Source organism: Bicyclus anynana, chromosome 12, assembly GCF_947172395.1.
Source record: "Bicyclus anynana chromosome 12, ilBicAnyn1.1, whole genome shotgun sequence".
NCBI lineage: Eukaryota > Metazoa > Arthropoda > Insecta > Lepidoptera > Nymphalidae > Bicyclus > Bicyclus anynana.
This window is the reverse complement of record NC_069094.1, coordinates 15094345-15114874: the sequence shown is the minus strand read 5'-3', so window position 1 is coordinate 15114874 and position 20530 is coordinate 15094345. Positions and strand designations below refer to the sequence as shown.

Below are 20530 nucleotides of genomic sequence, written 5' to 3'. Positions count from 1 at the left end.
ATCGTCATAAACTGTTTTTTTACCTTATTTTAACGGCATACTACATGGCCATACCTTCCTCCTTAGGAGAAGGGATATGGCGCTAAGACCCATCGATCCAGGTTTGACGTGCTTAGAATATTTGACTATAATATATCAATCATTATAAGATTTTTACGTGCTTGCCGAGGCACGAGCTTGTAATACTAGGAACCCATGTTGGAGGAGCTGAGTATTTTACTGAAAATTTCTTAGGACGAAGTAAAGCTCAGTACTTCAAAGCCTGACCCAGGGCTCAAACCCACGATCTCATGATTTCAAGCCACATGGACTAAATTGTATAATGAAAATCCAAAAAATATTAAGTTACAAAATAAAATGCAACATTTTTATAGAAAATTATAATTATAAATATTCAACAAAGAAGAACTATAATTATTATTATTATTTAAGATTTTGGTTGGCTAGGAGGGTCATTTAAGTTCTAATAATGCAAACATTAAATGATTTGAAAATGATGATTTAATTGACGAATGAAAAAATTAATTAACTACAACTTCATCTAGTAGTTTCGATACGTAAATTTAATCTACAGTACAGTACAAAAAACAAATATTATGAAAAATATACTTGATAGAGATATTCAAGCAATGATTGCAAAGATAAACATTGCTATCAGTAAAATAGATGACAAAATCGCTGGAGGAGGTCCATCGCCTACAGCGTCTACGATTATATCTATATTCTTTTCGGCCCAAGCTATATTATTTCTAGCATTCTTTATAGCAGACAAAGCGGTGTTGAATTGTGCGGTGTTATTCTGAGTACTCCAAAGCCAGTCCTCATACTGTAGAAGTAAAAATTAAAAACAGGTGTAAATAGCAAAATCAAATTAATCAAACAGCTAAAGCTAATTGGCTGCTTACAGTTTATCTGCGTTATCAAATCAGAAATGAGGAGATCTGCAGAAGTCATTAGCATAGCAAAAGTGGCAGTGGTTAGGGGATATAGTTCGAAGAGCCGATGAATGTTGGATTGTTGGGGTCCCAAGGTGGAAACCTCGCACCAAAAAGCGCAGTGTCAAAAGCGCAGTGGTAGCCGACCTTCCTAGTAGAGGAAGGTCGGCTACCACTGCGCTTTTGACCCGTTTGATGTATTCGGTTTATAAAACGGGTTGAAGGGTGTCGCTGTATGTTGGCTGCTTGTAACCGTGGTGATTGAAAATCCAAGCAATAGACCTATACCCAGCAATAGACGTCCATCAGCTGTTATTGAAGACGCTCCACGGCTTCATCCGCATACGTTATTGTTTGAAAACGGGATGAAATATAGCCCACAACGCTCACAGATAAGGTGGTTATGTATTGGTAAGTCGGTTGAATAAATCCAGAAATCTTTTTTTTTTATTCTTTACAAGTTAGCCCTTGAATACAATCTTACCTGATGGTAAGTGATGATGCAATCTAAGATGGAAGCGGGCTAACTTGTTAGGAGGAGTATGAAAATCCACACCCCTTTCGGTTTCTACACGACATCGTTCCGGAACGCTAAATTGCTTGGCGGTACGTCTTTGTCGGTAGGGTGGTAACTAGCCACGGCCGAAGCGTCCCACCAGCCAAAAATCATTCCAAACAACGTCTCAAACTTTATTTGTGATGTTGTATGATCCAGGTTACATTTTTGCTTTCTCTTATATAAACGCAATTTGAGCTAAAACCACCTTGTTGATCCAATGCGAGTTAGCAGGTTCAGATTTAAGTAATAATAGTATCCGGATCCGGGCTTAATTTACTCTTCTGTAGCGCTAACACCAACCAACGAATTAATAGTGAAGAGAAATAGACAATTTTCAACCAATGGCGGTGTAACCGGAAATACCTGAACTGCTCCGCCAACATTGGTTGTCATTTCGTCTGCTAGACAATTAAGCATACTGCTGAACGGCTATGTCGATATAAAGTGGTATGCCTAGCACCAATACTACTGCCATGTGCCACGTCGTTTTTAACCGACTTCCAAAAAGGAGGAGGTTCTACGTTCGGCTGTATGTATGTTTTTTTTTTTCTATAAACACTTCAAAAATTAAAAAAATATGGAAATGACATTTGCTTTCGACAGGTCACGTGATCAAGTTGTCGATCGAAGGGCCGAGTAGCAGTTTGATACTGTTACTATCGCGTTAACGTAAACCCAAATTTCTAAGGAATTGAAACAGCGCCATCTAGTGGCACTACTGCACAACTGTTTCAATCTATACTAATATAATAAAAACAATTTACCCCGAACGTACCGGCATCCGACACGGCAACAATCAACCACATTGCGGCGATTGACCAACACATGCAAGAGTTCCTGTCCTCTCAACTCCCACCGCTTCTGGGAGAGCACTACATCTCCCCGTCGGAATTAAAAAGAGCCATCTCACATCTCCCTAAGAGAAAAGCGGCTGGATACGACGGGATCCCGATCGCCGCCATTCAACAGCTGCCCAGAAAAGCTCTAGTTGCAATGACCAGAATTTTCAACGGGGCACTCCGCACCGCCCACTTTCCGGAGACGTGGAAAAAGGGAAAAGTCATCACCATCCCCAAACCAGGAAAAGATCGAAGACGCCCCGAGAACCACCGACCCATTACGTTACTGCCGCACATCGCCAAGCTGTTCGAGCGCCTGCTGCTGTGAAGGATACTCCCCTACATCAAACTGCGGGATGAGCAGTTTGGCTTCCGCAGCAGCCACTCCACAACGCTCCAGCTGGCACGAGGACTCCATCATATCGCCAGTGAAAAGAACAGAGGGCACTGCACTGTCGGGGTCTTCCTAGACATCGAGAAGACCTTCGACCGTGTGTGGCATGCTGGCCTCCTGGCGAAACTCCTCTCCAACACCACCGTGCCGCCAGCGCTCGTGCGACTCGTGGCGTCCTACCTAGAGGGTCGAACTTTCTACGTCTCCGTGGAGGACGCGGATTCCCTACCACGTCCAATATGTGCAGGAGTACCACAGGGCCGGTCGCCGTGCCTATATGCTGTTTATACGGACGACATCCCTACCCTCGCCGACCATCTGCGCGAGGGGGAGGAAGACGTGCTGCTATCGCTATTTGCTGACGACAGTGCGTATCTTGCATCGTCCTTCCACCAAATCGTCGCCACCAACAAAATGCAGCGCCTGCTGGATCTGCTTCCCGAATGGCTGGACAAGTGGAGAATGGCCGTTAACGTGGGGAAGACGGCCGCCATACTGTTCGGCGTCCGGAAGCCGTTACGTCAACTTAAACTACGGGGACAGGACATAGGATGGCTGACCTCAGTCCGCTACCTGGGATGCACCATTGATGCCAACCTGACAATGGCCCACATGGTTAATCACACCGTGTGTCAGGCTGCGGCGGCCAAGTTGATACTGTACCAAGTCCTAACATCCCGCCTACCACTGAGGGCCAAGCTGAGGATCATCAGCACCTATGTTCGTTCCCGATTGACGTATGCGGCTCCTGCATGGTACGCGCTGTGCTCCGCATACCAAAAACAGCGACTGCAGATTCAGCAGAACAAATGCCTGCGCCTTGCCACAGGAGCTCCGAGGTACGTCAGAAATGACATCATTCACCGTGACACCAGGACGCCCTCCGTGGAGGAGTTCGTCCGAGGTCTAGCGCGCCGAATGTTCGCGCGAGCGGATAACGGACCGCACATTCATCTACATGGTATAGCACCGCACTGCGAAAGACCACCAAATGGGCGTCCTCTACCTCGTGAGCTTCTACAAATGGCCATCTCAGAAGACGTAGGCACCGGAGGCAGCGGAGACGACGATATAAATGACGCAAGCACCAGACAAGACATCGCCGCGCTGAAGGACAATAATAAATAAAAAATTCAACTCATAGGACAAGATGCCTCAGCCCCGAAAGGGGCTGGAAGAAATCACCGGGGGAGCAAGTTCCCCTGCGTCTTACTCGGGCAAGGAGGCAAAGCCTCGAGGCCCGTACCCCCTCACCCGACACTCTCGGAAGGAGATGACCCCCTCATCAATATAATAAAGCTGAAGAGTTTGTTTGTTTGATTGAACGCGCTAATCTCTGGAACTACTGGTCCGATTTGAAAAATTCTTTCAGTGTTAGATAGCCCATTTATTGAGGAAGGCTATAGGCTATATATTATCCCCGTATTCCTACGGGAACGGGAACCACGTGGGTGAAACCGCGCGGCGTTAGCTAGTTACATATAAATTCGCATTTACGTCAACGCATTAGTAACAGAATGAAAATATTGAAAACTCCCACTAGGCACACTGATCTGTCATTCTCATAAATTAAATTTTTTTAGTTTTCGAAGCGTTTGTAGAAAGAGAATCGACGTGCCACATGGCTACATGCAATAAAACGTATACTGAGTATTCACGCAGATACGTGTGATAATATTTATTTAAATTACACAAACCTCTTCTAACTGTTGTTCGTACATGTAAGATGCCATATTGGAAAGTATTGTATGAACTGGATTAGGGGGGCTATCTTCAGTGTACCTGCAAATAATGTGTACTATTAAAATTATAGAGAAAATACTATCTGAATGATTATATGGATTAACGTGCTCCTCTATAAAAATACGAATTTTGAAAAGGTTTACGATTCGACGTCTATATATTTTTTCATGTATTTGAACACGCGTAGTTTTTTACTCAGTAGTCCGATTTTGATAATTTTTTTTTCATTAGAAAGGGTTCAATTCTAACTTTAAAATTGGTCACATATAAATTTGGAAGAGAAAATCTAATACTTAAGGTAGGAAGGCGGATGATTATAATACCGATTGTAAAGTGAAACCACGCATAACTTTTTATAGTTTGAGCAAACCAAGAGAACATTGTATGTTTAGAATAGTTGTTTAGGTCAACGGGTTTCACGACCCACAAAATATCTCGCTCATACTTGTAAGCATATTCAAGTATGACGTAAATTAATCATATAATTTGTATAGAAGTAGTATATTCTGAGTAAGTGAGAGGAGACTCGTGCTCAGCAGTGAGCCGAATATGGTTTGATAATAATGATGATGATGATGATGATGATGATGAAGTAGTAAGACATACAGACACTGTATATATTGTGCCATTATAAGATATCACAAACAAATATATTGTGCCATTAAAAGATATTGCAAACTTCGTGTTGTTTCACTTTCCTCCAAAAATACGCAAAGTTGGTTTCTACCAAAGACATATAATAAAACACAGAATAGTCTACAAGAGGCCTATGTCCAGCAGTGGACGTCAATCGGTTGATGATGATGATGATGATGATGATGATGATGATGATGATGATGATGATGATGATGATGATGATGATGATCATGATGATGATTCATCGGTGCCTCTAAATACTTACGCTTTTCTTATGGCATCGATATTGTTTTTAACAAAATCAAACACATGAATCATCGTAAGCGTATGTGGAGTCTCCATAGTGCTGGCAAGGAGAGCGTAATTAAAAGCAGTGACTTTATCGTGATATCGCACCACTTTGTCCAAAGTCATCTCCAGATATCTTAAACGGAAAATCATTACATAATATAAAACATATTATTATAAAAATAAAAACCCTTAATGAAAAAGAGAAAAAAAAGTACATAACTAACATCTTTATAAAATTCTAACTATAAACTTTATACTGCCGCATCCGGTGACAAACAGAGGGCCTAGTGGCAGTTTGATACTGTTACAGTCACGTAACGTAAACGCGAATTTCTGAGGAATTGTAACAGTGCCATCTAGTGGCACTACTGGACACCTGTTCCAGTTCCATATAAATTTGCGTAAACGTCAACGTAAAGGTGGGTACAGATTGGTACAATGCTACATGTAATGTAATCTCATGCCTTACCTGCATTGCATGTTGCATTACATGTTGTATTGCTCCAATCTGTACCCACCTTGATAGTAACAGTTTGAAAACTCCTACTAGGCACACAGTTACGGTTGATCAATTTTTACCCGTATATAATAAAGTATTGTTTATCACTGCCTGCAGAACCATAGAGTATTTATTGTTTCTCATACTCGGTTGTCGTGTTGTTTTGATCTGATTATTGGGTGGAAAATGCTGCTTCCCTCCATAGAAAGGGAATAACTCATACAAATTACTTTCCACCTAAGGGCCGGAATGAACTTTAATAGAACTGCTGCCAGTTGTGAAGGGTTTTATGTAAAAATATACTAACTAATTAAAAAAAAATGCTGCGTCCATGTGAGCTTTTAAACAGCCAGTGTGAATTTAGCGCAAATGTCGCAACAATTACGTGGTGAGTTACATAGAAAGTTGGATAGAAGCAGGCGTTACTTTGCGGAAGTTCATCATGATTATAATTATAATGATTTATTTATTTTGCTATCATCCGCGAAAAAGTGCAATTGCAGGTTGTAAAGTCAACATCTCCTGAGGATGCTCCGGTTTCGGGGTGAAACGTACGTAGAGAGTATTTTGTCGGACCTGGGTGACGTCGACGCATGGGTTCGTCGAATTTTCGCGAATGATAGAAAAATAAATAAATCATTATATACCATAGAAAGTTGATATAAATTGGCGGTATAATAATCTGTTATGTATCTGTGACGGAATTGAAAAAAATAGCTAATAATCTTATATAGTAATACTAAAAATGAGTTCATTAATTAACAAAATAATAATTAAAAATATATTATTTTTAATATAAATTAACTCGAATTGACCTAATTTGACAATTAATTTTAAATACTACTATTAATATTATTATCTTATTATACTATAAATGCGAAAGGCTATTTATTCCTCACCAAATCTCAAAAACCGCTTGACGTACAAAGATGAAATTTGGCAGGGAGGTACTTTATAGATAGTAGAGGTCCAATAAGAACGGAACAGCGCGCGGGCTGGATTAAAGAGATCTAAGGGCGGAGGAAGTCGCGGGCATCCACTAGTATATTATCAATAAATAGTTTAGATAACTTTTTTCATTAACGGACGCCATTTTGAAAATTTATATAGCTTGTCACTACCTCAGTTCTGACAAACTCAATGATGTCAAAATCCGTCCAGCTGTTTGCGCTGAAGGACGAGCCTGAACACATACATATGTATACATACAAACATATTACATACATACATACGCTCAAAAACCATGACCCTACTTTTGACGCAGTTGAATAAAAATTGAGTCGTTTCCGCTGTATGTTCGCTTAAATCTTCAACAGATTTTAATGCAGTTGCAGCAATAGATAGTGATTCAAGAGAAAAGCTTATATATACGACTATAGTAGTGTTTACATATTAGAGTACAGAAAATATATCAGAGATTTAAAAAGAAGAGGCACAACGCCTGCCGGGCCATACGTTTCGTCTTGTTTAGCAGTCACTTCGGGCGCGGGGTATGCCATGTCTCAGACCAATTATAGAAGGACCTGTATCGCACTCACAGTCACGAACAAAATTGTCTTTCATTTTCTGAAGAAAACGAGCTTAGATTTGGTATATATTTTATAGTAAAGAACGGTTTTTGCCCGTCTTTTACACAACTCAATTGCACAAAAAGGTATTTTTACGGAGGTCTTTAACCGACGAACACGATTACAACTATTAAAGATCGATTCTATAGGGACAGTTTTTATAATCGCATTAGATCGTTGATCATATACTTTGACAGAAAAGTAATGTCTAGCGAGGCTGGTCCTATACAATAATTGGTCTGAGATGCCATGTAGATATCTTGTAGTCATACTAATCATACTAATCATAACATTAGTATCATAGCATCAATAATTTGCGAAATGATGAAAGAGCAAACGTAAGTTCTACCGACCTTGTCAGTAACACAGGGGATATTGTGGAAGCAAGTCCCCTTAACATTTCAAGTTGATCATTAGCAATATTGGATGATTTGAACCGGTTCATTAAAAAGTTAAATTGCTCCTGGTATCCACCTCGTACCCCCATTTTATAAACATGGCGACGTATACGTGAATCAACCCTGTAAATTTAACAAAAGTTGTAACAAAAATGAAGAAAACAATTGAAAATTTAAGTTAAAGCCATGATTTCTAGGTTTCATTAAAATAACAAAATTAAAGATGATATAAATTAAGTTTAAAATAGTTCTGTATCTTTTGTCTCTCGTCATCATTTAGCTTAATGAAATATCCATTGACTAGCATCATATTATCAGACATCCAAACTTCTGTGATACAATTAAAGTTAATGTGTTTGAGTGTATTTGTAACCCTCTCGAACCAAACCAACTTTTGAATAACTTATCCGATTTGAATGTTAAGACTTCACCAACAACCAACTTTAAACTTCGTCAAACACTTTTACCGATTTAGACCAGTAGAATTTGAAAAATCTTAAAAAATGGGATTTCCTTTACAATTTGAACCAATAGTTAGAGAAACCTCTTAATGAAAATTTTCAAAAAATACATTTAGAATAATTTGTACTCAAACCTAGCGAAAAGTTGCAGTGATGACCTGGAGGGTAATTTGGTAAACCTACAAAATTTTTTTGCATAGGTCTTTCATAAAAAGATAGTTAACATTTCTCCAACTGTGGAAGAATTTCTACTTATAGAATCTTTAGCTTTTATGTTCACAAAAACATACCAATGGCGACTATCAGATATCATTTTATTGAACTTTTCTTCTGAGTCCAGCATACAACCTCTATGTCCACGATCGCACGCAAAATTTAACACTTCTTGACGGAGCAAGCTTTCAGTGACTGTTTCCCCTAGCTTGGGGTCATAACCAACTGCTGCAATCACTGTATCCATGCTATTTACCACATAATTCTAGAAAAAAATGCATCATTTGTAATTTTTTTTCTGTCTCTCGGGCGCAACATTAGTTGTGTAGTAAGACGTAACAACTCATTGACATCCAGGTATGGAAGTTCAGATCATTCAATATCATCGTTACCAGCTGATAAACGTTCAACTGCTGGATATATCTCTTGTAAGAACTTATAAACAACAGATTTAAACCATCTATCTAATAGCCCCTGGCTGCGATGTCACCTGGGATGTGATTTCGCTATTTTGTACTCGTCTATATAATATTCGCCTATTACAAGTTGTATTAGAATTTGAACTTTATTTCTATGGGATGCATCGCTGTAACTTTATAGAATGTAAGGGCTGACGTTAAGTGAAGATTCAGTCTACGATGGAAGTGGGCTTACTTAGAACACGTACAAATTTATTCTACATGTAGGTACCTCTGACAGTAGACCTAGTATCTAATTAATTGAAAACATTTTATCCTCATTTATTTCAGATTACCACAACAGTGCCCGTTTTTTGCAAATGATTCTATATGAAACGCGTAATGATAATAAAGGTGATTATGTCATTGATAGTGTCACATATAAAAAGTCAAAGTCATGATTTATTGGTGATAATTGAAATCGAAAACTTAAATTCAAAGTTCCAAACGCAACTTGTTTCGAAAAGAGCACAGCAAACTATAAAGGGTATATTTTTATTTTGCATAATATAATTTTTACAATACAATTAAAAATCTAAAACTAAATACCTACACATTCGTATAGCGCAATTCAATTTCAAGTATATTTTGGTTTCTAATAATCATTTACACTTTAATATGACAATATTGAGACAATAACGACAAATATCAATTTACTTACGCGGAAATCGCCATATTTATCGTAAATATGGATCTGTCGAAATCTGTTTAAAAAGAAAGAGTAACCACTGATAGCTGCATTCCAAACGTGGTAATTGGTTTCTTGTCGAAGAAACTTAAGTATGTTGAAGCCAAAATAGTAAGACATTCTTTCAGATCGCATCAAAGCAAATACGTCGTCAACAATCTGTAATTAATGCAATTAAAACATCCTTTAAAAAATATTATAAAAATACTTGAAACCCTTAATTGTGAACCCTGCTAAAATAAAATTGCAAAAGTTAAAATATTAACAAAAATTTGTAAAAATTATGATAATGATTATCATCATTCATGATCATCAAGTTTTCGGCCATTTAAAATATTTTAGTTAATAATTGTATAAATCTGAAATTGGCGTTACTAGCTTGAAGCTCAAGTTCATAAAATAAGATACCTGGCGAACACTACTTACTTGGGCACGGTTTAAATGATGAATTGTGTTCGGAGAATTAAAAAGAGCATCTGATATTAAATTCCAAGTGGCATTATCGTAGGTGACCCGGTAATGTCCTGTTGAACAAATCGTAAGTTATGTGCGGCCTTTCTTTACCAGCCGATGGACTTCACTGCTGGACTAAGACATTCACTAGTATCATCATTATTAGCCTATTATAACGGCCAATTATAGGACCAGCCATCAGTCTTTTTTTGGCATATGCACTGACCACGCTCTTCCAATGCGGGTTGGCGGACTTCTTTAACGACTACTGTCAAAAAGTAGCTGAAAAGTAGTCGGTCCTGGTCATTATCATTAACATCTGATAATAATAAAGAAATTTATAAATTATAACCCCAATATCGCCAACCCGCATTGTAGGTGTGGTGCTGAAAGTAACAAATTATGACCCCAATATCGCCAACTCGCATTGGGTCCATGCTTTAAAGGCCTAGATCTGTAGAACGACATTAAGATAGGCTAGTAAGTAGTAAGTAGTAGACTAGTAGTAGAAGTGGGATGGACATACTAAATAACTAAATGGCAGCGCCCAATTGGCAAAAGAAATGTAGGAAGACAGAAGAAGAGATGTATCGGTAATATAATAAAAACAGGAAAAAACTGGATGCATATGCCTAAGATAGGAAAAGATGGAAAAGGATGGAGGAGGCCATAATGTTTTTTGTCATGTGGCCCCACATGACAAAAAACAGACAAGTAATATTATGTATTGTATAATTGTTAAGTGGGTAATATAGCTGTATTAAAAATAGCAATATTAATAAATGAGTAATAATCACTCACCGTGTTGTAAAACGTTAAAAATGATCCACTCTGCCCCTGGATTCTTTTGGATTGTTAAAGTCTTATTACTCATCATATAAGACGGTTTCAATTTTAAAGTTTCATTGGACTTCATGTAATACGTTATTGGTATGGGGTAGATTTGCTCAGTAGGTGGTGCAGATGGGCTAATAAAGAATCTTTCCTGAAATGCAAAACAATTTTATTAAGACTTTTATTCTATTAAATGGCAAGCAGCCCGCGCTTGCGGTCTCATCTGATATTAATTGCTAATTCAGTCTTGGGTAAAAGGTAAAAGTAAGTTGACTTGGAAGAGATACAAGTTAATTCTGTCCATGTTTTTGATAGTTTCTATGTGGCATCAAATAAGCCAGCTGAATCGCTTTGCATTAAGTTTGGATAGTAACGAGACATAGTTTTAATTTCTGTTAATCCTATATTTTTTATGATTACTTAAATATCAGTTTTAATTTAAGCAGGAACAGCGAGTATTCTGAGATACAGGTTTTTCAAACTAAATTGTAAAGCACCAATTGTAAAGAGACTTTAATTTATAGCAATAAATTTCATTTTCATTTTCATAGTAATACTAGCTTAATATAATTATGAAGCTTAGTACGAGACGCAATATTTGATAAAAACTTTTTAACAAAAAAAATAACCGTCTTTTGAAATCACAAAAATAAACTAAAAAGCGAAAAATAACATCTGATCACTTTGAAGGCGGTGCCAACACAGTGATGTTGAGTGATCAAATGCACTTGAAAATTATTTTCAAATACATCAGCATTATGCTCTGATATGCAAAATTTATTACTTGACTTAAACTAATAACGCCGGTCCCATGGTCCACGTTGACGGTTAGCAGTGGATAACCTGGCTCGTTCACCCAAACGCGATAGAACTCTTCGAAGTTGAAATTGTCGTACTCCCTCAAGGTGCCATCCTCGTTCACAGCCTTTTCAAACGCTCTGAATAAATCGTATTGATCGGTTGCTTCGTACATGCTGAAATAAATAATTTGCATGAAATATTATATAGCTTTTAGATTTTTTTGTTTTAGTTATATTTGAACACCTATTTAAATTTCGAATGCCCACTAATTTGTTTAAGAATATAGACCAGTCAATAAAGCTATTTCAATAGAGCTCAGAACTTTAGTTATAACCCAAAGCCTGCCAGGCTTATTTCAGTATTATTTCACTATCTGATTATGTCAACGATAATGACCGGAACCAACAGCTTAAGGTGATATTCAGCGAGTGGGCGTAACACCACAAACTTTCTAACTCCAAAATGAATTTTTTACTGAAAATTTCCCAGATTACTGAAAAAAACCCAGGACTCGAACTTAGTACATTGTGATCAGAAGACACATGGGCTAGCCACTGGACCAACAACGCTATATTCAACTAATAATACCAAGATATATACTTAACATTGAATAATAAAATAGCTACAGTCTATCAGTGCGATTTATGGAACTTAATTATTACTTACTTATCGTTTAGGAAGTACTGACAAGCTTTTCGGAAAGTTGCTGGAGTGATCATGTCAGCCAGCATTCTCAGAAAGGCAGCACCTTTGGAATAGCTGATAGTTCCAAAATGACCAGTCACTTGCGCTGGTGAGTTGACCTCATGGTTCAGTGGAACGGTGGAGAGTCCAGAGTCAAAAGACAAACTCGCCTGTAGGTAGCGAGAGTTGAAGTGCTCATGGAGATCGTATTGCGGAAATACCTATAATTAATAATAATAAATAAAATAAAATAATTGAAATTAATTTTCAAAATATCTTCCAATCATCACGATTAATTGATATTCAAAAATACTATAATGACACTTATTCGAATATCATTGGAAAATAAACAAAAATGGTCACCAACAAAAAACCCTGGCTGAGTATGTTTGAAACCCTCGTAAATTTAATTTTAAGTTTTTGACCAGATCATTGTCTGTATTTAAATTATCACCATTATCTAACAATATTATTGCCTGACGTTTCGAAAGTGCTCGTAAAGTAAGTCTAATTGAAATTTATGAACTCTGATATTGATATCATATATTCATCCTACCTTGGGTGTTAGTGGATAACTCAACAAAATATCTGCTTGAGCGGTTAAAGTCATCATCATCATCATCATATCAGCCGATGGACGTCCACTGCAGGACATAGGCCTTTTGTAGGGACTTCCAAACATCACGATACTGAGCCACCTGCATCCAGCGAATCCCTGCGACTCGCTTGATGTCGTCAGTCCACCTGGTGGGGGGTCGGCTAACACTGCGCTTACTAGTGCGGGGTCGCCATTCCAGCACTTTGGGACCCCAACGTCTATCGGCTCTTCGAACTATGTGCCCCGCCCATTGCCACTTCAGCTTCGCAACTCGTTGAGCTATGTCTGTGACTTTGGTTCTTCTGCGGATCTCCTCATTTCTGATTCGATCACGCAGAGATACTCCTAACATAGCTCGTTCCATCGCCCGCTGTGTGACTCTGAGCCTTCTTATGAGGCCCATAGTTAGCGACCAAGTTAAAGTAATCAAATCAAATCAAGCGGTTAACAATAGAAATTGTGGTAATTTAGAAATGAGAAAACTTACGTAATTTTTTATATTTATTTCTCGGAATTTGTAAACCTTAATAGTGAATTTAATTTTTAACCGAATAATTGAAGCTTTATTTTTTTTTTCTTTTTTATTCTTTACAAGTTAGCCCTTGACCACAATCTCACCTGATGGTAAGTGATGATGTAATCTAAGATGGTAGCGGGCTAACTTGTTAGGAGTACGAAGACAATTCACACCCCTTTCGGTTTCTACACAGCATCGTACCGGAACGCTAAATCGCTTGGCGGTACGTCTTTGCCGGTAGGGTGGTAACTTGCGTGCATAACATTTGTGAGCAAGTTCGTGTGAAATCAGCGTCGTTGTATAATGTTCGACAGACATGATCGTTTCTCGTGGATCAACCATTAAATGTAGCTCTCTGAAAAAAAATACAAATAATAAACATAATTTGAAGTAGAATTAAGCAGGATAGTCAAAATATAATAGGGATGATGACAGTTTTTTAAATTGTATATAAATTAAGAGTATACTAATAGCAAAGCAATTTTGTAAAAGTAACAGGGTATCTGCGATCATTACTTTAGGAGCTACAGGGATTTAAAGGGTCAGATTTACGGCGCTGCCGCGGATCCCTGAAAAACGCTTCATACAAAATGGTACGATTTAGTGACGTCGTTGACTCGCTGATCGTTAGGTTTGTATGGGCGTTCAAACAAAATTACTAATATCTTTGTTATTTGTGCGTTTATGTTTATAGTTCATTTATTGAAAATTGTCACATTTAATGTAAGGAAGCTAAAACTGTATGAATTTTCATCTAATTACGATAAAAAAAATTTAATAGATTTTGAAATTTTATAATCTTATTTATTTTGTAAATATCCAGGCAATCTTTGCTTTTTATGTATAAATTAGTTAACATTGACCTTATTTACCCGAATGTATCATAAAAATCAATATATTCAAATCTAGTCATCATCCCCATTGTTTGTTCGGTTAAAACTTCATTGCATTTCACACAAAAAGCCTTTAATTTAGTTTGTTATGTGGATAAACTTAATTAGTTTGTTATGTGCAAAAATTGTTTAAATGCAAGTTTAAGTAAATTTGAGATGACAAAAACGATGTTAGTAGGTTCAATGTATGTCTATTCTATACAATTGTAAAACACTTTAACACTTTAGTAGTAGTTGTTAAGTTTATAAACAAGATGTACTTAAATACATATTAGACAGCATAAAAATTAAACAATGATAAAGGCATATAAACAAAATATAATCACGCACCATATTTTACAACATGTGTGCACCATGATTAACATAGACACTAATAAAAAATCTACCTATAATACATATAATATCGTACGTACCTATAGCTCACCATCCCCCAATTTTCAGTACCAGCTGAAGCCCAATCGGGAGAGGCGATGTGATCATTCGCTAAATTAGCATGTAACTTGGAATAGGGTATCTGAAAGTACTCATCAAAGTACTCCGTCATTCCAACGCATAGCTGTAGAGCATGCCTGCCCAAGCCTGCGTTTGATCTACCAATGATCCGTATTGGTGGGTCAAAGGTATTATTACTTGCAATAACACGGAAACTCTCACTGACGAGGAAGGTGACTAAGTAGGAAGACATCCTAGGAGTTGTCAAGAAGTGATCTCGTATGCGGTTATTACCAATACTGTAAAAGATAATGAAAACATATAAAATTGGCAGATTAATGAATTAATGACATGAAAATTCAAATTTCATTCTAAGACATTAAATATCACGTGTCTCAAACGGTGAAGGAAAAATATCATGAGGAAACCAGAATACCTGAGAATTTCCTTAATTCTCTAAGTGTGTGAAGTCTGCCAATCAGCATTGCGCCAGCGTGGTGGACTATTAGCTTAAGCTCTCTAATTCTAAGTCATGCTCAACAGTGAGCCGAAAAATGATGATGATGAGGATTAATAAATGGTTAAAATAATTAAAATAATTATAGGTAAAAGGATACCTATATTTTTAACTAAAAGATACCCCGTTGTCTAATCCGCGTAAATCCCCTTACTCGTTAAAAAAGACAAAACCATGTGTTTGACATGACAACCACAACAACTGACAATTTTCTTAATTTCTTCAAAACTAAACTAACTTGAATGTGTAATACTTACTTTTCGCTTCTTTCTATCCCAGTATTGGAGAACATTCCATTGTAACTAGCTGGTCTCGATAAGTGTAGTTTGAAATATGCTTTAAAAAGTGGTTCATCCCAACAAGGGAAAGCTTGCCTTGCGTTATATGGTTGAAAGTGTGTCGCGGCGTATGTTCTGCAAACATACGAGTATAGTAGATAATCATAGTGACATAGTAAGTTCAAAAATATCGTTTTTTAACAAAATAATGATAGTTTTATGAAAATAATGAAACCCGATTATTTTCATAAAATTATATAGCTCCTATAGCTTTGACATTTTAATGATAATTAACAGCCGATGTCAGTCCACTGCTGGACATAGGCCTCTTGTATGGACTTCCAAATAAAACGGTCTCGACCCGCCAGCAACCAGCGGATTCCTGCAATCCGCTTGATGTCCTCGGTCCACCTAGTGGGGAGTGGGCCAACACTGCGCTTTGCGGGGTCGCCATTCCAGAACCTTGAGGCACCAACATCCATCGGCTCTTCGAACTATGTGGCCTGCCCATTGCCACTTAAACTTCAAGACTCCCTGAGCTATGTCAGTGACTTTGGTTCTTCTGCGTTTTTAATTAACCGACTTCCAAAAAGGAAGAGGTTCTACGTTCAGCTGTATGTGTGTTTTTTTTAATGATATGATCCGATTATCATCACAACCAGATTTTCGTATCACAGAAAAGAAAAAATATTACCTTTAATTTTTCTCTCCTGGAACTCGCTGAACTACAATAATAACTATTTAAATTATAATAAATATTTTAATCAAATAAATAAAATTGCAAAAGAAATGACTTGTTTTTAGTATTTATACGCAGTGGTTACTGGATAGTGGGGAGTGACCCTGTTTTATGCATCCACGGCTGTGGGTTACCATAACTATTAATATTTGTGTGATGAGCAATGAATGAATGAGCATAGGTATTTCTAATGTCTTGGTGTAAATATACATTATAAATATAGTAATATATGTAACCCATAACAGAGGCTATACTTTGGGGTAAAGTAGTGATGTGCGTTGTGTAATTATAAGTAAGTAATTCGTACCTTTCAATACCCTCGTCATCTACGTACCATCCCCTCCAAATGCCCCTTTTTAAAGGTCCCTCATTCATCTTTTTATTGTATTCTATGTATAAAGAGTAATTTGTGCCAACCACTAAAGGTTGTTGTAGATTTATCTTTAGGAAGTGATATTGGGGCTCCGTCATGAAATTAACATTTAAGGCATTTCCATTATTATCAGTAAGTTGTACAACACTTATGCTATCGACATTAGCATGGGTTACTATAGTCATGACATTTTCTTCTTCAGCCTAAAACAGAATATAATTTCAACAAATAATTAAATCAAATTCGATTAACATCTTTAAGATGAAATATTAATTATTTATTGAAAAGCCAGAAAAAATTCTTTCCATTAATAAATTTAAATTTAAAATTAAATTATTTAATTTTCGGTTCAATTCCCGTTCAAAGTAATGAAATATTTGTTACTGTTTAATACGATATTACTCGTATTAACATACGAGTATATAATATAGGTAATATATTCTAGGTAGATGAAACTATTATTATTGCTCTGAGTAATACTTTTATTTTATGGTTCAGATAAATGCCGTTAATATAATCAGCAATAAAATCAATTATTATATTACCCCCCTAAAAGATCTAATCTTAAACTAAAAGACCTTATGGAATATTTCCTTATTTGAATTCTACAGATATATTTACCTACATAATTATAACTATATATATTTAAGTCATTTATTTATTTATTTATATAGAATAGAAGTATAAATTACTTTGTTGGCAAAATGTTATTGTATATCTTTCTTATTGCCTCTTTCCACGAAAACCTAACAAATCGTGTCAAAGCCGAAAAAATATTCTCAACAAACTCTTTACAGCGATACTAGATTTCTTCATTGCAACTTGACAATATTTAAGTGATTGAAATAAGTTTGCGCACGAGATTCTAGACAACTTTAAAGTTTAATCAGTCAAAGTAGGCTACTTATATAATTATTATTATAGTCTTTATTGCTTTTAGATTCAACTAGCGGACCCCTGCAACTTCGTCCACGTAGAATCGATTGACTAAAATCAATCATAAAATATAGACTTAAAACAATCCGTTGTATACGATTTTCGTGTAACTTTTAACTGTTTACGCAGCGCACGCAACGGAAGCTGTTGTTAAAACAATATTTCCGGTTTTGACCCATTTCCGATGATGTTCCGCTCCCATTGATCGTAGTTATTTAGTGTATTGCCTCTCTCAATAAATTCTTCAAAGCCAAAAAAAAAATTCTTCAACCCGATCCAGTAGTTTCTGTGATTAGCGCGTTCAAGCAAACAAACAAATTATTTAGCTTTATTTTATAAACTAGCTGACGCTGTGTGGTTTTACCCGCGTGGTCACCTTCCCGTAGGAATATGGAGATAATATTTGACCTATAGCACTCCTTGATAAATTGGCTATCTAACACTGAAATAATTTTTCAAATCGGACTAATAGTTCCTGAGATTAGCGCGTTCAAACGAATAAACAAACACTTCAACTTTATAATATTAGTATGGATATAAATTTAATTATATAATTTAATAATGAGCCGTGATAGCCCAGTGGATATGACCTCTGCCTCCGATTACGGAGGGTGTGGGTTCGAATCCGGTCCGGGTCATGCACCTCCAACTTTACAGTTGTGTGCATTTTAAGAAATTAAATATCACGTGTCTCAATCGGTGAAGGAAAACATCGTGAGGAAACCTGCATACCAGAGAATTATCTTAATTCTCTGCGTGTGTGAAGTCTGCCAATCCGCATTAGGCCAGCATGGTGGACTATTGGCCTTACCCCTCTCATTCTGAGAGGAGACCTGAGCTCAGCAGTGAGCCGAATATAGGTTGATGACGACGACGATAAATTTAATTAGTTACTACAAAAATTTTTACCTCAATAATAATAGTTTCCCTTCCATCGTAACTAAATGGCCGATCAGGTCTTTCATCGAAATAAAGATCGATATAAATATCGTATTCCAAAGGTACTACGTTTGTAGGTAACCGATATTGACTATCTGTATTTCTGGATACAGTTCTGTCAATATCAAGTACTTCTTCAATCTCATTAATCCAAAACGGGTCATCACCATTGACTGCTAAGACAGTAGTACATATAAAAGTAATAAAAAGCCAGGACATTTCTAAAAAAAAAAAAATTCTGTTAATTCTTATTTGTTGACATTGCGTACAATAAAATAAATAATGTAGTTTGTGTTAGTGGATAAAAATATTAACTGAAACAATAAAAAAAAACACCTTAACTCTCATAAAACCTTTAATAAAAGTTGGTAAAAAAATTTAAAAAAAATAATAGGATGAATTTTTAGTGACGGCTTATATTCTCAATATAATCTTACTATTTTTATGATAGAACTTTTGAACCATATGAATTCATGAAATGATTTTACAAAAACAAAGATTTCATAGAAGAGGTCAGCGTCGCTATAAGCGAGTTCAAAAACTTTACACTCAAAATTAGCAATACATTTCTGGGATAGCCTGGAGGGACAACCGTTATATATTTTTTTATCACGGGTATAATTATTCATATCTATTTTAGTCATAAAAATGAAAATGGGTACAAAAAGATCAATATTAAATTGAAAAATATTATACCTGACCTGACAATATAAATGTCCTCACTATTACTTGTAAAAAGGGAAAATGAACTGGTTTGCAATTTATTGCGATAAAAATATTATTATTATTTCGGGTTATCGATGTATCATAATCGTTAAACCATATCTTTTAACAAATTATTATCTTTTCATGATAAGATATAATATAGAAAATCCTTAGTATTTTTTTACTCCGGAAACAGATCTCGATGGAAGCTGACTGATCTTAAGTGAGTGCTGGCATTTTCAATGGGGTTCAATTCACAACTTCGATCATTTTAGGATTTTCATCATCATCATCATCATCATCATCATCATCATCATCATCATCATCATCATCATCATCATCATCATCAACATCACCGTCATCGTCATCGTCATCGTCATCGTCATCGTCATCGTCATCGTCATCGTCATCGTCATCATCATCATCATCAACATCATCATCATCATCATCATCATCATCATCATCATCATCATCATCATCATCATCATCATCATCATCATCATCAACATCATCATCATCATCATCATCATCATCATCGTCATCGTCATCATAATATCAGCTGATAAACGTCCGCTGCAGGAGATAGGTTTTTTTTAGGGACATCCAAACATCACGATCCTGAGCCGCCATCCATCCAGCGAATCCTTGCGATTCCTTGCGACTCGCTTGATGTCGTCAGTCCACTTGGTGGACGGTCGATTAAAACTGCGCTTTTTGGATTTTGTAATTTCTAAACTGGATCAAATTTAGTCTGATAGTATGGGCGTGGCTGTTTACTACCCTACCGGTAAAGACGTACCACAAATTTAGAGTTCTGATATTCTGTCGCATAAAACTTTTCACATTTACTTATGTTTCTCTGCCAAATAAATAAATACATAAGGCAGACGTCCACAGATCCGCATCGTATTTTAATAGGTTAATAATAAAGACCAAAATAGTGAATAGGCCAACGTGGACGCCACTAGTCACTAACATACAAGCAAGGGGTACAAGGCTGTCACGATGACCGGCTGCAGTTTTCGTCCTTCGTCATTGAAGGTTGTGATAGGTACTTTAGACATTGATTGTGTTTCAGTGTCAAATGACAGGCACGTTTGAATATCAAAGCTAAAGCAATTTCTCCTAATTAGGACTAATTAGAAGACT

The 20530-nt window shown here is 36.7% G+C and overlaps 1 protein-coding gene across 1 annotated transcript; it reads right to left on the bottom strand.

Annotated features, from left to right (window-relative positions):
* Window positions 1-590: 590 nt before the first annotated feature.
* LOC112054479 (membrane alanyl aminopeptidase-like) lies at window positions 591-20445 on the bottom strand. Its single transcript, XM_052884818.1, has 16 exons — window positions 20358-20445; window positions 18647-18852; window positions 16736-17004; window positions 15669-15824; window positions 14876-15193; window positions 13714-13924; window positions 12437-12675; window positions 11754-11943; window positions 10937-11120; window positions 10109-10206; window positions 9656-9841; window positions 8614-8801; window positions 7818-7985; window positions 5372-5530; window positions 4425-4509; window positions 591-826 (listed from the first exon to the last, which is right to left on the bottom strand). Exons 1-16 carry the CDS (start codon window positions 20443-20445, stop codon window positions 623-625), a joined length of 2949 nt encoding a protein of 982 aa, XP_052740778.1. The 3' UTR covers window positions 591-622.
* Window positions 20446-20530: the final 85 nt, after the last annotated feature.